The 14,708-nt window shown below is 35.0% G+C and overlaps 2 protein-coding genes across 5 annotated transcripts in view; both read right to left on the reverse strand.

Annotated features, from left to right (window-relative positions):
- The window catches only part of LOC143340195 (uncharacterized), a 937,384-nt gene extending 930,236 nt beyond the window's left edge, over positions 1–7,148 (reverse strand). Inside the window, exon 1 of one of the 2 annotated variants that reach the window (XM_076761872.1) lies at positions 5,025–7,148. The gene's annotated coding sequence lies outside the window, so the exon portion shown is untranslated. The remainder of the gene's footprint in view (positions 1–5,024) is intronic. The other variant, XM_076761870.1, reaches the window with a different exon arrangement.
- A 1,826-nt stretch (positions 7,149–8,974) lies between these two features.
- On the reverse strand, positions 8,975–12,790 carry LOC143340189 (fatty acyl-CoA reductase 2-like). 3 transcript variants are annotated; one of them, XM_076761860.1, is made up of 9 exons: positions 12,636–12,790; positions 11,914–12,096; positions 11,101–11,194; positions 10,785–11,030; positions 10,526–10,671; positions 10,128–10,427; positions 9,601–9,879; positions 9,297–9,480; positions 8,975–9,142 (listed from the first exon to the last, which is right to left on the reverse strand). In XM_076761860.1, the coding sequence occupies exons 2-9, from the start codon at positions 12,081–12,083 to the stop codon at positions 8,993–8,995; spliced, it is 1,569 nt and encodes a 522-aa protein (XP_076617975.1). In that variant the 5' UTR covers positions 12,084–12,096; positions 12,636–12,790; the 3' UTR covers positions 8,975–8,992. The 3 variants fall into 3 exon arrangements, with proteins under 3 accessions (XP_076617975.1, XP_076617974.1, XP_076617976.1); XM_076761859.1 differs by having other exon boundaries at positions 9,223–9,480; XM_076761861.1 differs by lacking the exons at positions 8,975–9,142; positions 9,297–9,480; positions 9,601–9,879 and adding an exon at positions 10,019–10,043.
- Positions 12,791–14,708: the final 1,918 nt, after the last annotated feature.

Below are 14,708 nucleotides of genomic sequence, written 5' to 3' on the forward strand. Positions count from 1 at the left end.
TACAATTCTGGCATGAATGTCATGCAAAATTTGTAAACGATTAGGTTAAACACTAATAAAAAATTAATTAAAATATTCATATCTAAAACCAATAAAAAGTATTGCTAACCGTATAGAAGAATATTTGATTGAAAATAAGGACGGCAATATACAAAATATTATTTAGATAATTATAAAATAAAGTGTGATTGCAATATTTTAGTTGCATCTGTAAACTACAAGATTGTCACTAAACATAAAGGCCAGAAGAAAACCAAATTATTTAAATTTACCATGAAAGAATTGATTAGCGAGGATAATCACCCTGATAATTACCTCTTGCAAGGTGATGCAAACGTGTCAAATAAATTGCCGATAGCAAGTGGTCATCGACGCTAAACACTGTATTTAAATGTTTATTTTCCAGATAACACTCGACCTAGCTATCGTTCTGCGAAAAATGAACGTACATTTTTTCTTTTAACGCACATAGAACGACATTTTTTAATTCTGTACTTTACGATTAACTATCTATGCACAAACAAATAAGAAATCATTTTCATCAGTTATAAGAGTAAAACATTCAAGAGAAAGAACTCTAATTCATTGCAATTCAATACCACCGGTCCTAAGAATATATGACCAAACTCAGTACGTACTTTAGATTACACATTCTGAAAAATTTCACAGAATCAAGCATTAGTCTAAAAGAACATAATCTGTACGTCATTAATCAAGAAAGTGAACGGCATTAATACACCTAGTTTTGTAAAATCAAGTATGATATTTTCCAGAACTGTTGTGTTTCCCAATTATATCTAACCATTTACTTTCGTTTTACTGTTCTTTTTTTTGCGTTTCCCTCGCGAATAAATATTAAATTTAATTTACTTTTTTCGAAAATTTAATAACGATAAAGTACAAAAGCAGAGAACGTTTATTCTCGATTAAAAGAATAAGTGGAATGTACACTTCATCTAACTGTTATAAGAACGTGACTATATTTACGTCAGTGTTAGATAAGATTGTTATGAAACTGTAAGTTGCGAACACGAAGTAAAAAGTTGCCAATGAGTAAATCAGCATACTGTTCATTGGTAATTCAACATTCTTGCAATTCGTTTGAACTGCAACAACAGACTAAATATACGGTGAATAAAGTTTCGAGTAACAGATCATTATAACTAATTGAATTCGATACTTTGAGAAAACAATATGGGCCATCCTATTAGTAAAGTTTAAGAAACTTCGACGAGTTAAAAATCTACGTCGATTAACAAACTAAATGACAAAATTATTATTTTTCTATTTTATCATCGTGTGAACGTTACGTATATTAACAATTTCCAATGTTTAACTATAATTGTACAATAATCAAATAAATACATATCAGTCTAACCTTGGTACATTTTTCTTGTTTTATTTTATCTTAATTAGTCGCCAATAATGATTATTTACTTATTACATTTACTAATTTAACAAAATTACCAATGAGGGTCAAGACTAGGGTTAAATCGCTCGTAAATTATAAGATTAACAGTACTTTGGAAAGTCTAACAAAAACCTTAAATAAACACATTAACGCTGATACATAAGAGAGCAATCAACATTTATATTTATTTAATATTAATACGAGATTACAAAAGTAAACGTTACGGACGATGAAATAAGTGCCTACCGTTAAAAGGAAAGAAGGTGATTCATGTTTGTGAACTGGCATATTTTCTTTCTTTAAACTATCGAAAACAAAACCGATAAAGCGTATCATTGTATGTTACTAAAAGACAGCGACGTGCCTCGAACGTTGAGCTTATCACTAACAAGGAAGGGCCACTCCGATTTAGATGAAACTTTGTAGGCTTGTAAAACAGCCGAAAATAATATATACGTACCTTTTTTAACTGCAGTAATTAAAGTTTAAGGGATAAAACCACCCTCCAAAGTTTGACTCGGAAACGGTTAGAAATAAAAAAGAAATATATTGACAAAAATTGAATAGTTTTTGTCATATAAGAAGAAAATGTTTGAGTTATCAAAAAATTTTCAAAAATGTTTAAAAAAATTACATCTGCTGTATTTATTTGAGAAGTTACAGTAATTATTCATAAAACAAAAAAAATAGCGTGTTTTATTTTAAACTCAACCATACACATGTAATATAATAGTTAACACAAAAATTCCATTTCTTATACCAGTCGCTCGTGGTACAAATTGCAAAATCGACACAATACGTGGAATTTTTGTGTTAACTGTTAATGATACTACGTGTATATATGTATGGTTGAGCTCAGAATAAAACATGCTATCTTTTTTGTTTTATGAACAATTGCTGTAACTTTTCAAATGAACATAGCGAATACATTTTTTGTAAACATTTTTGAACATTTTTTGACAATTCAAACATTTTCTTCTCATATATATATATCTATAAAACATTTTGTTCTATCTCTAACCGTTTCCTAGTCAGCACTTTCGAAATCAAACTTTGGAGGGTGGTTTCACCCCTTAAACTTGGGTTACCGCTGCTAAAAAAAATATGTATGTATTATTTTCGACTGTTTTACAAGCCTGCAAAGTTTTATCTAAATCGGAGCCGAACCCGTTCGCGATCCGTGTAAGTATGTATTTTCATTATGCGGGCGGTGTTTATCCTTAACTATGGCCAATGGCGTGTCTCGAATATTATGGCTCATAAATATTCACAACACCAACGACTCTTTCTATTTTTGCCTTCTTTCTATTAGGTTGTTCGGAACGTAGTTTCGTTTTCTTACCAACAGACACAACCAAACGGTTGCAACGTTTGTATGGGACATATTTTGTTCGTGATTTGCTTCATACTTGGTCTTAATACTCTTTGATATAATTAATCAAACACTTATTCCAGTTTTTTAAAAAATTCAACCTCTGAAAGGGTGAAAAGGGGTTGCAACGTTTGTATGGGACATATTTTGTTCGTTGTCGGATTTACCTAATACTTGGTCTGAATGCTCATTGATACACTTATTTCGCTTTAAAGTTACCTTATTTCACCTAAGCGTGTCTTTTTAATTGTTTTATGTATGTTGAGGCCCATTAGAAATAATATCAATATCCATTGTTTTATGGAGAAACAACATCAATTTTCAAGGAAACTAAACGGTTTCCAGTGCGAGCGAAGCCGCGGGCAAAAGCTAGTATTTATATATTATAAGAAAATTGTTCCTTTTCATGAAGAAGAAAAACGAAATTACTTTCCGAACAACCCAATATTTTTGATTCGTAAAAAGAAGAATCGAAAAGAAATAACATGGTGTAAGCGTTAAACCATCTTTTTAAATTTGTATTTCGTATACCCGGTACCTTACTACTGTACAATGTACACAAAGCCCCTCTCTCTCCGCGCGAGAGAACGTTTTGGTTTTTGTCTAACATATGTAACGGCTCCCGAATTCCGGTAAGCGTCAGTCAGTTATGTGTAATCCCTCGAACTGTAATCCATCGAACAATAAAGGAACACTTATAAACCGCAGAAGTTACATTTAATTTGTAAAATCAGTTCTCCTATAATTATTTTCCTACATCGCCGCATCCTTTTGATCATTTTAAATATTTCTCCTAGAATGGAAAACCCACTAGACAATTTATATTCAGAGATAATGAAAATATACAGGGTGTCCACGCTAAAGTGTGACAGTCGCGATATTTCAATAACAATTGATGATACGAAAACATTGTTTACATGTACATTGCAGGATAAAATGGGATCTCTATTTTGGCGTAAACGAAAATTCTGTTTATGTTATTCTGAGATTCTGTTATGTCTTTATGTTATTATGAGATTCTGGAGGTCAAAATAAGACGAAAATCAAGAATATCAATTTCTTGGTCGAGGCTTCGTTAAAAAGTTATTAAAAAATCTCCAATCATTCTGGAAAAATTATATTCGGTTACGGGGGTTAATTACAATCATTTTTGGCGAATACACATACCCCAGAAATGCTACGCACTTTTGAGAAAAAAATACTTTTCCGAAAATATAATGTGAGGTTAGAAATGTTACCCTGAAATTTCATGCGTATGTTTAAAAAATCATAACTTCTGCACGGATTGGAGGATTTTAATGATTAAAAATGCAAACAATGCGTATTAATAGAGCTCTAGAGCCCCAGAAAAATGGGCCAAAAAAATACATTGGATGTAAGGTCTACTCGTATACCTCGTCTGTGGTGAGAACTACTGCCGGACGCACGCAGCTGTTTGCGGATTGTCGTTCTACGAGCGGAACTTTAAACGTTAATAACTTTTTAACGAAGCCCTAATTAAGAAATTGGTATTCTTAATTGTCGTCCTATTTTGGTCTCTAGAATCTCCCATTACAATTTTTTCCCAGGAGCGACCGAACACTCTATATATCAAGATAAATAACGTATTCTAAATCAATATAAAATTGTTCGATAAGTATGTTTATATTCTCTTTAAATTTCATATACGTTCCAACAATCCTAGCGTAAAATATTACCATTCGTGCGCATACGCAGCACAGTACATTTATATTTATGATACGCAATCAGGCAATGGTGTTAATTAACCGGTTTGTTCTGACATTCTATGACAAAGATTGTGGCTCGAAGAACTTAAGAAATAACCACTCCAGAAATACAACGCAGCTTGCATTCCTGTGTGACACAGAGCGGGGGAGGACAGACACAGACAGGAGGCAAAGATCGATAGAGGTTCGTCGACTCGACAACTGACCGGAGTCTATATTCTGCTCGGCGGAGTTACTAATGCTTCCAAACGTAAAAATGATCGTTTTACACGTTTCTACGAGTACGTTTATTTAAATGTTATATTCTTAAGAAATTTCACAATTAATTGCGGTTCCCCACTTTCGTGCATGCATAACGAATAATTTAATCGAAAGATAAAACTGGCGGGAAAATAGTGCAGTTCGATTTTTTAAACCCACAACGCGAACGATCTTACGCACGCGAGCACACAAGACGAACTCTAACCTTCCTTCTGTTTAGGTTCTAGTAGACACACATGTATTTTTTACTCACCAAAGCTTTCTATTGAGATGATTCCAGGAACCACGTTCTCCTCACACTTGACTTAATCCGAGTAATGGCGTTGCTGGCATCGGCTATCACAGTGTTTCCGCGTGCACGAGAAAATACCCCGAACTGACATCGTTGCAGTTGGCATGTATGAGCTATAGTCGCAGGCACCGCACAGAAAAAAAATCACTTCAGACGAAAGTTCGATAAAGACAGTCACTTTACGCGTTCACCTTCGAGTTTATTAATCGATTAATGCGGTCGAGTCGTCCGTCGCAGGCACAAATGATTGTCAAAACGTGTTCATACAGACACAGTAGACATTCATATTCTTCACGAGTTCATACTACTTTTCTTCACAGTCACAAAAATTCTACGACCATCGCCCATTGCGATCACTCGGTGATACGAAACGATATCGATATATCGATATATTTTAAGACTCACTGCGACGACACCTTCCGATCAGTCGAACTGTCACATTTGCATTTCGTTTTTACGAATGGGATACGGTACCGGCTTAGTTTAAATAGTCGAATTTCTTGCCGTTTTAAAATTAACCGGTGTGTCGAAAGACGAGTGTCCGTTCTCGGTAGTTCCCGCAGAGATATTTATTTCAGTGAGTGATCGTTTTCTCGTAATTTCATTTCGTACGTTTTGTAGCGTGTTGTTGATGGTCGCCGAGGGTCAGTCACGTTTGTAAAACCACCTGACGATATTATCGCGAACATAACGTACATACGGTTGTTGTTCCAAAAAACAGTGTGTGCGTGTATTTCTGACGTATTTTGAAACTGTGACTACTACCAAATACGTTTAATTTGTATTCAATAAACTCGCGTCCGAACTTAGGTTAGAAACGTTCGATCACGAAGAAGCGACGAACAATCGATAGTAACAGAAATGCTTCGCTACGTCGAACGTGATGTTTTGCAACGATCAGTCGAAGAATAAGGTAAGGAATTCTCGAATTCACAGTCGCTGGACAGATTCCTCTCTTGAGTTTCGTTTCCGGACGATTAAATTTAATACGCGTGACGTAAATCACAATAAGATCTTAACAGCCAAGAGCGATTACGTGTCTCAAACTTACTGGTACGTGCATCGACGAAAGTGCAACACGTTTTTTTCTCGATTTGTTATCGACATGTCACGGATCATCCGGATAATGTATTCCGAATCATGCTTAATCCCTTCGTCCGAACTTCTGCACGATAAGTTACAACAGCAGCGAGGATGTCGATGTACCCTTCCAGCATCGGTAGTGCAGAATACGACGATCGGTAACGGTGAATACGATTTAGAAACTTTCTTTCATTCTTCGAGATTTTTCCGAGGACGTCGCTGATGATCTTTGACGTTCACGTGATCGTTCGTTTCCTTGCCATCGAGTCGCGGGCGCGGTAAGTGAGCGAGTTACGCGAAAGAAGGAAAATTCTCGTTAATGACGAAAACGCATGCGGAGACGATGCACAGAACGACGAGTGGACGGAGCCGCTGCTGGCCGACTGCCGACGGTCGAACACGCTCGAGTCCCAACGATCAGCTGATCGCCACGCGCGCTACTATGGTAACCAACATCAGCGGGCTCCGGGAGGGTTGCACGCGCGCACACGCTTTTCGAAGGCGCCCGTATGTCACCGCGCGCGGGTCCGATAATGTATATGTATGTGTATGCGCGCGTCGGGTTTCGGGTGACGGATGCGTGCACGCGTGCATGCGCACACACGTGGTTAGAAGGTACGCGTATCGTGCACAGTGTCCATCGATGACAAAACACGACGACGAAGGAAACCCGACGGAGAGAAGCAGAGATCGAATCGAAAACAACTTTTCGGCTTCTCCGTGTTTTCTTTAATTTCTTCCTCTGTCTCGCTCGTTTCCTCTCTCTCTCTCCTACTCGATTGCGCGACACGCGACGTCACGATGGACCTGATGATTACAACCGCGTGCCGTCGCAAGGTAGTTGAAATACTGCGTGACTCGTCACAAGTACGACCGGCGGTGACCGTGTCTGACAGGAAGGAAAATCACGAGGTAAGCGTGGCGCGAGCAGCTACGTACGCCATCCGCTCGTGTCGGCAGTCGGGCGTGCACTGCCTTCCTGAGTCGCCGGTTGGTTCTCGATCCTCAACTCAGCTTGCTCGACTCGTCGTTCGCCTGCTCGCGGCCTCCATCCCCGTATCGCGCTACACTCTGACGCTCGGTACGCGATGGTGCTGACTGGCGCACGACTTACCCGCTTCTTCTACCGATCTCTCCCTTCGATCCCTCTGTGTCATTACTGTTTGCTGTTTTTACTCGACCTTGGCGTATCGAGGTTTTCTAATCCTTGAATAATAGTACCACTGATAATGGACGAGAATGTTGTAGCTCGATGAGAAATCGATTGCACAGATTGCGACTCTTGGTACACGATCGTTTACGTATCTGTTTTAATGTCAATGCTTGCTTCATTATTTATTTTAAAAAATTCATATTATTTCTGTATTTACGATAGACTACTCAAAATATATCATTAAACATTTAATCAAAGTAAAATGTATTCCGTTCCTAATGATTAATGATATTACTGTCTTGAAACTTCAATATGTAATAAATCAATCAGTTTTAAATTATTTACAGTTACGCCTATGAACGATCGTTGGCCCAACGCGATTATGAATCGAGGCGAAACACCCGCGTACCAAATCCCATTTTCACAATTGGTAATTTTTTCATTTAAAAAACTATTTTCTATGATTATTAACGAATTTCGAATTTTATCTGGTTTCTTTCTGCAATCTAAACTTACTCTGTATTGCATCGCTTAATTCGAACGATTTCGAAACAAATTAATCATCGTTACGAATCTACATATTTTACATTATTCCCAGAATTAAATTTTAAATGTAATCAACTAGATTAAAGTATCAGGCATGAGATTCTCGATGAATTGCATATAATATGTGAGCGAGATGATTTTTGCAGAAATCTCAATTTTATCACGCGTCATGTTTTGTAATGATGCGATATTCAGTATACGAACGTGTTAATATAGTCTGCAATTACGCTAAACACTCGGTTTGTCGCATTGATAATTATACGGGTCAATAATTATCTGAAATAATTTCAAAATTAAACTTAAATATCATTGGGAATTATGGCTTCCCTTCTGTAAGAATGATAAATAACTTCCTTTTATTAAATAATATATACTTTGGAAATTTTTGAGTAATAAAAAAACGATACATTGAACATTGTATATACATATACCTTCGTTTCATAATTAATTTACTCCCTTTATATTTTCTCGACTTCTTGATTTCGAATTATAATTAATGTTTAATGACAAACACATTAACGAATATTTTTTAAATAAAAATATGCAAAGTTTAAATGTTTTTTTAATTTTCAATTTAGAAAATACGATGTAACAAAAACTATACGTAAAACAGTTAATGCATACATACATACCTACGTTATATTCAAGTAACGAAAGTTGTGGGAACGAGACTTGCAGTCTTGTCCACACAGGAACTCTTGGGAGCGTCTTCATGATGCCGTGCGAACCCGCCGTAAGGCAGCACGCGCAGCGCACCATGGCGAGAGCGCGTCCTCCCGAAAATCGCAACTTCACTTGTTGTACGAAACTCATCGAGTAAGTACGTAGGAAAACTAGTGTGATTAGACAAAGACATAGACGCCTTGCGTTGAAAATAAATTTCCTTGTTGTTATCGTTACATATAACGATGTATCTTCATTTATTTCACCTGATACATAAGAGTAAGAGTAGGCCTACTACTCGCATCGCAATACGTGCAAAAAAACGTGACCACGTGTTTCCAAAGGCAATTCCCACAACATACAGATTAGTGGCGACATCTATTAGCATTGTAGCAAACATATTCACATAATCGACAATACACAGATGTTCCAAATGACATGTGTACACGTAATTAGAAAAATAAAATTAAGTTTAAATAATTTATCATTTAGAACACAAGATTAAAATGCTGTTTACACTAATCGTTAATATGCCAAAGGACAAAACGACCAAGCAAAAGTTATGAAACGTACAGATGTCCATAGAAGTAATAGGGAAACTAATATTATTAGTGAGTAATGTGCTATAAATAACCTAAAATACAAAAAAATTACATTCTATAACACTGAATGTTATTAGGTTCATTATTAATATTACTTTAAAAAGAAACGTACTTTATATATTTCTTGACTGCATCATCTACAGTTTCCATTGGATCATTTAGCAAGTACAAACGAATACCTCTTACATGATAATAGACGTAGTCCTGCCAGGTGAAACATGCTACATTAAATTTGAAGGTTTCTTGGTCAACAGAATTCAATTTTTCCCAAAGCTTCATAACATTTTCATTTCTAAAATGCCACTCACGTGTTGAGAAGTAATGTATCACGTTGCTAAATTTATGTATTTTTTTATATGCATGCAGCAGTCTAAAAAGTATATCACATAAGAGTATATTAATCATTATTATTAATTTGTAGTATAATTGATACATTTCATTGATTGTAATTTGTTATATATGCATTATACTTCATATATAAAATACATACTGAGGTTTTTGACCCTTAAGGTATGCAAACATATCAACAATAGCTGCTGGTACTATGTGTAAGAAAAACCTACACAGTTGATACACAACAAAATATCGTGTCATTATGAACATGTAATACCAAAGAACTTTTACACTTGGTATTTCAAAACCATACTTTTCATTCCATTTCATAAATTCTTTCCAAGAAATTGGATTCTGACATGATGATACAGAATTATAAATAGGTATTCTTTCCTCGTCAGATATATTGGACTCATTTGATTTTATGGAAGATTTTCTACAGAGTAAAAGAGTTACCATTAGGATTAAGCTTTAGACATATTTACTTTAACTGTAATTTTGTCCAGCACTTTCCATTTCTCCTAATCTGTAGTTTATATTTATAATAATAGTAGTATCATCATCTTTTTATTCTTTTCAGCAGAACAATATTAGTTCATGCTTGTATTATATATAATCAAAAGTAATTAGACAAATTAGATTTTCAGTCTCAGTTTTAAAGTGATAATGCAATTAAAGATTTACCTGTTGGCAATATCCCAAGCTGCACAGATGACATTAGAGATTACACAATCTGCTGGTATAATATCTGCTATATTTTCTGCTACACAATATAGCGTATGCATCAAACCTAAACTACCTCCCATAACTACACCTGTTGCTCCATACAGATTATTTGTCCATCCTGAAAGTGGCTCTTCGCTCGTTGATATCATGATAGAAGGTCGAACAATACATACTGGGAGATTATCGCTGTACTTTAATACAATACTTTCTCCAAGTGCTTTAGAAAATACATATGTATTGGGCCATTTATCAAGTATACTACAATAATGAAAAATTTATAATTAATCATTGTTATCTCTACAGTAACTTTCTTATTTGCAGAATTAATTTTTATACCATTTTTAATTAATACTTACACTGGAGTAATTTTCTCCAGTTTATCATCATCCAGAACATCCAACAATGTTAATATCTTATCACCATCTGTGGGAACTTTGTAATGTATTTCATCGATAGATTTAAGCATACAATGTGAATATGCAGTTGACACGTGTACAAATGCCTGCAAAATGGTTTATAAATACACTTTATATAATTCTAATTCTAAATAATATTATTTCAACTGTTAATAGTTATTTATATTTTTTATTTAATATTTAAAGGTGTGAAACGTACCTTTAAGTTTGGCAATTCTTTTGCAAACAATAACATATATTTTGTACTTTTCACGTTGGTATTCATCGCCACGCGAAATGTTTCGTGAAATCGAACAGTTGCGGCAGCATGAAAAATAATATTTGTATTCATCAGAATCTGTTTACTTTCCGGTGATAAACCAAAATCTTGTTGTGCCGCATCACCTTCTAACATTATCACTTTATTGAGAAAGTTTGGCTGTTCACGTCTCAATCTACTGAATTCCTGATTAGAATGACATATCAATTATTACTGTTCAACTATGTATATATATCATTACATCTATATTACATACAAATCCATTAAAATTTTCTTTAAATCGTTCTTGTGAAGTTTTTCCCTTTTTCGGCCTTACTATCATGTATATTGTCGCAACATCTGGACAGGATCTGCAAATATGCATAAAATGAAATAAAATGATAAGGGAGAACGATGAAATTAAGAATGGAAAGTCTCAATGCTAAAAATACTATAAGAATTTCATTACTTATTCACATGTTATTCGTGAAATTAATTGATTTGACATTTCTTAATTAATGGATCGATTTCATTTATGCTTGAACTATTCTTAAATTTACGATTTTGATATAGAACAAGAAATAAAAGTTTTCTCACTTTAAAAAAAGTACATTTTGAGTTCTTTTCCCCCTAGAATATGTGGTTAGAGTATTTGTACATTAATTCAACTGAATTGCAAGAATAACAGCATTAGTCTATAATTACCGGATGTACCTTTGGAACCGTTCATTGAACGGAAAACTGATACACATTGCAAATCATTGAAGGATATGACCCATTAAAAAACATTCGATAAATCAATATTACTGTGATATCAATAATAATACTTTGTATCATAGACAAATGGAAATGGACAAATTAACTAAAAGATTGATTACGAATTTTAAGAAAATGTTACGTCATATTTCAAACCGTCTCTATCTTATTTCATTAAGATATTAATTCTTATACATTCGTGTACGATATTAAATGGTTTGGAAAATCTTAATAAACATCGAATATATCAAAATCAGTAGAACTGTTCATATACAGTTCGATAAAAAAATTACTAAATAATAAAAAAATCAGGTATATGTTATCGAAAGATTACCTTAATATTTTTTCGATAAGTAATTTACCCAGGAAACCTGTCCCGCCTGTTACCAAAACGTTGGTATAAGCAAAGAATTTGGCAATTTCGCTTTGTTGTTTCTTTAAGTTTGATGATTCAGACAAATCCAACATTTCATATAAATACGCATCACTTCCTTTAGTTGTCATCTCGATGATATAGCTGTTAAATACGTAACAGACGTAGTACAGTATAATAATTACTTAATATAAATCTGATGGACACATAATCATTTAAACACGCGCACTTCACGCGCTTACTGAAAAATATTCAATCAGGACATTTGTAAAACCTCTATCTTAAATCAATCAGAGTTAACGATTACAAAATTATGAATTTGTGAAAGAAGGCTACTATTTTTTTTTAATACCACATGAAAAACTTTGCGCAATAAAAACAAAAAATATAAAGCATTTTTTCATTATTGTTTTAATAAACTATTAGATTAGGGAATAATACCGTTCATGAATTTTATCAGAAACATAATAAGTAATTATTTTAACTGCATTCTGTTTATTATATCATAAATAGTTGAATTTTTGTAAACACAATAAATATTTCTATTTCTTTTTAGTTTAAATATGACATATGCGTACACATATGAATACTGAACATATTGGAGTTTAAAAATTATTGAAAAAAGACAACATGGTATCAAATATCGGTAAAGAAAATGACAATTTTGATTTAGTATTTCCTACCGGGTCCGAACTAACAGCGATTGCGATGCTTCCGATGTGAATTCAACAACGTTTAAATTTCAACTGCGAACTGTTCTGACCCAGTTTCAATACCTTTAAGAGGATATTCATTTCCTCATACACATATAGATGTTACCACCTCCACATGAAAATTGGTGGATCATTTATTATTGAACAGCAACCTTTTGAACTATGACAATGAGTAGAATAGCACAATGTATCTTCAATAATCAACTATTGAAAAACAGTATAAAAGGAAACAGTAATATTTAAAATGATAAGAAGCAGTCAAGGTATTATTCAAATTGTGAATGCATATTTTTTCATCGGATAAACGCAACTTTCATTTATTAAATGAATTTTAATATTTTCAATGTTTAAAAATTATATAAACCGAATTAAGTTAAACATATTTTTAAAGTATTATTTTCTTGATTAAATTGATAACATATAAGTTTTACATTACGTAGATCTATATCTAACATAAATAATAATGTGACTGTTGCAATAATGTTACTTCGGTGCTTTAATTTCTTTACGAGCATAAAAGGTAATTAATTGAACAATGATTGTTCTTCTAAAAAATATGTTTCAGTGTCATTGTAGTTCTTACCTACTTACAGCAACTGACAATAATTATGTTGCATAATACATAATTATTATCATTAGAAATAAAACTTGTGTAGGCTCCCACTATGTTCGTGGAGCCGTTTTATTTAGTAAATAGAAGGTTCAATACTATTTACAAATACTTGAATGTATTTACAATTATATGTATACATATGTGTTAACAGTTTAATTTTCAATGTTCTTGTTTCGATTCTAATTTGTAACGGTTCTTGTAGTGTTCTAAATTGTAAAGTTTTTTTTTTCTTTTTTATTTCGTTCTCCTGATTCTTCTGCAGTATCCTGGGCTGGAGCCCTATAACCTGCACTTGAAGTGTTTGTTAGTGTCCGTAATATTTATGTAGATGCGTTATTATGGTTTTCCTTGGGTTACAGCTCGAGGAAAAAGTTTCAGAAACCTCTTTACATGTATCATGCGATGAGTGTGGCGCTGTGGATGATTAGTCGATGATTAGTCTGGGAATTTGTGCTGGTTCTACTCCAGAAGGCGGGTAGGCCCGCAGGTGTGTTTGTTTGATGAAACGGGCAAGTTCTGTGGCAAGTTCTAGTGGTTGCCTGTCTCACCAACCACCTATCCACGGAACGACCCGACTTGGCTCCCTACCAATTCGGCTTTAGAGAGGGACGGTTCACGCTCGATGCTATCGAGCTGGTCCGTTTCCTGTTTCAGGGGGCCATCTCCCAGGGTAGGGTGGTTCTGGCGATATTACTGGATATCGTCAATGCCTTTAACATCCTGCCCTGAGAGGTGATTATTGGGGCGCTAGACTTTCATCGTGTGCCCTCATACCTGAAGAGAATAGTCGAGTTCTACCTGAGCGACAGGTGGATCGGTTGCACCGGCTGGGACGGAATTATAATGCGGAGGGGGGTCATACGCGGTGTTCTGCAGAGGTCGGTTCTAGGACCCCTGCTGTGGAACATCGGGTACGACTCGGTACTGCGGGCCACTCTGTCTGTTGACCTAGCGCTAGCGTGTTATGCCGATGACACGCTTTCTCATGCAACGAAGCAATTGTGTGGTAGCGCCTTTTGTTTAGTGTGATGCGGAGGTATTTGTTTTGTACAATTTGGATTTTGGATATGTGTGTTGTTGCCATACTGGTGCGCTGTACGTAAGGATGGGGCGGATGCAGGTTTTGTAGAGCCGAATTTTTAAGTTTGTTGAAAGTGGACTATTTCGTGCTAGAAGTGGGTATAGTATGCAAAGTACTACGATGCCTTTGCAAGCTCAGTCTTTGGTGTTGTATTGCCATTTTAGTTTGTTGTCGAACCAGATGCCCAAGTATATTACTTTAGTGTACCAGTTAATGGGGTGGTTATTTATTGCGAGAGTGTCGGGTTTGTGGAGTCTTTTGGGAGTGAAGATAGTAGCTTCTGTTTCAGTGGGATTTATTGTCAGTTTCCATGTCGAGGTGAATCGTAGGATATGGTCCTCCTGGAGCC

This window comes from Colletes latitarsis, chromosome 3, assembly GCF_051014445.1.
Source record: "Colletes latitarsis isolate SP2378_abdomen chromosome 3, iyColLati1, whole genome shotgun sequence".
Classification (NCBI taxonomy): Eukaryota; Metazoa; Arthropoda; class Insecta; order Hymenoptera; family Colletidae; genus Colletes; species Colletes latitarsis.

Bases quoted from the DNA above. Each gene is read 5' to 3' on its own strand.
- LOC143340189 (XM_076761859.1), bottom strand. From the start codon at position 12,083: ATGACAACTAAAGGAAGTGATGCGTATTTATATGAAATGTTGGATTTG. The intron at 11,031-11,100 runs GTATGTAATATA...CATTCTAATCAG, and splicing joins AAGAAAATTTTAATGGATTT to GAATTCAGTAGATTGAGACG. The intron at 10,672-10,784 runs GTACGTTTCACA...ACCATTTTGCAG, and splicing joins AAGAATTGCCAAACTTAAAG to GCATTTGTACACGTGTCAAC.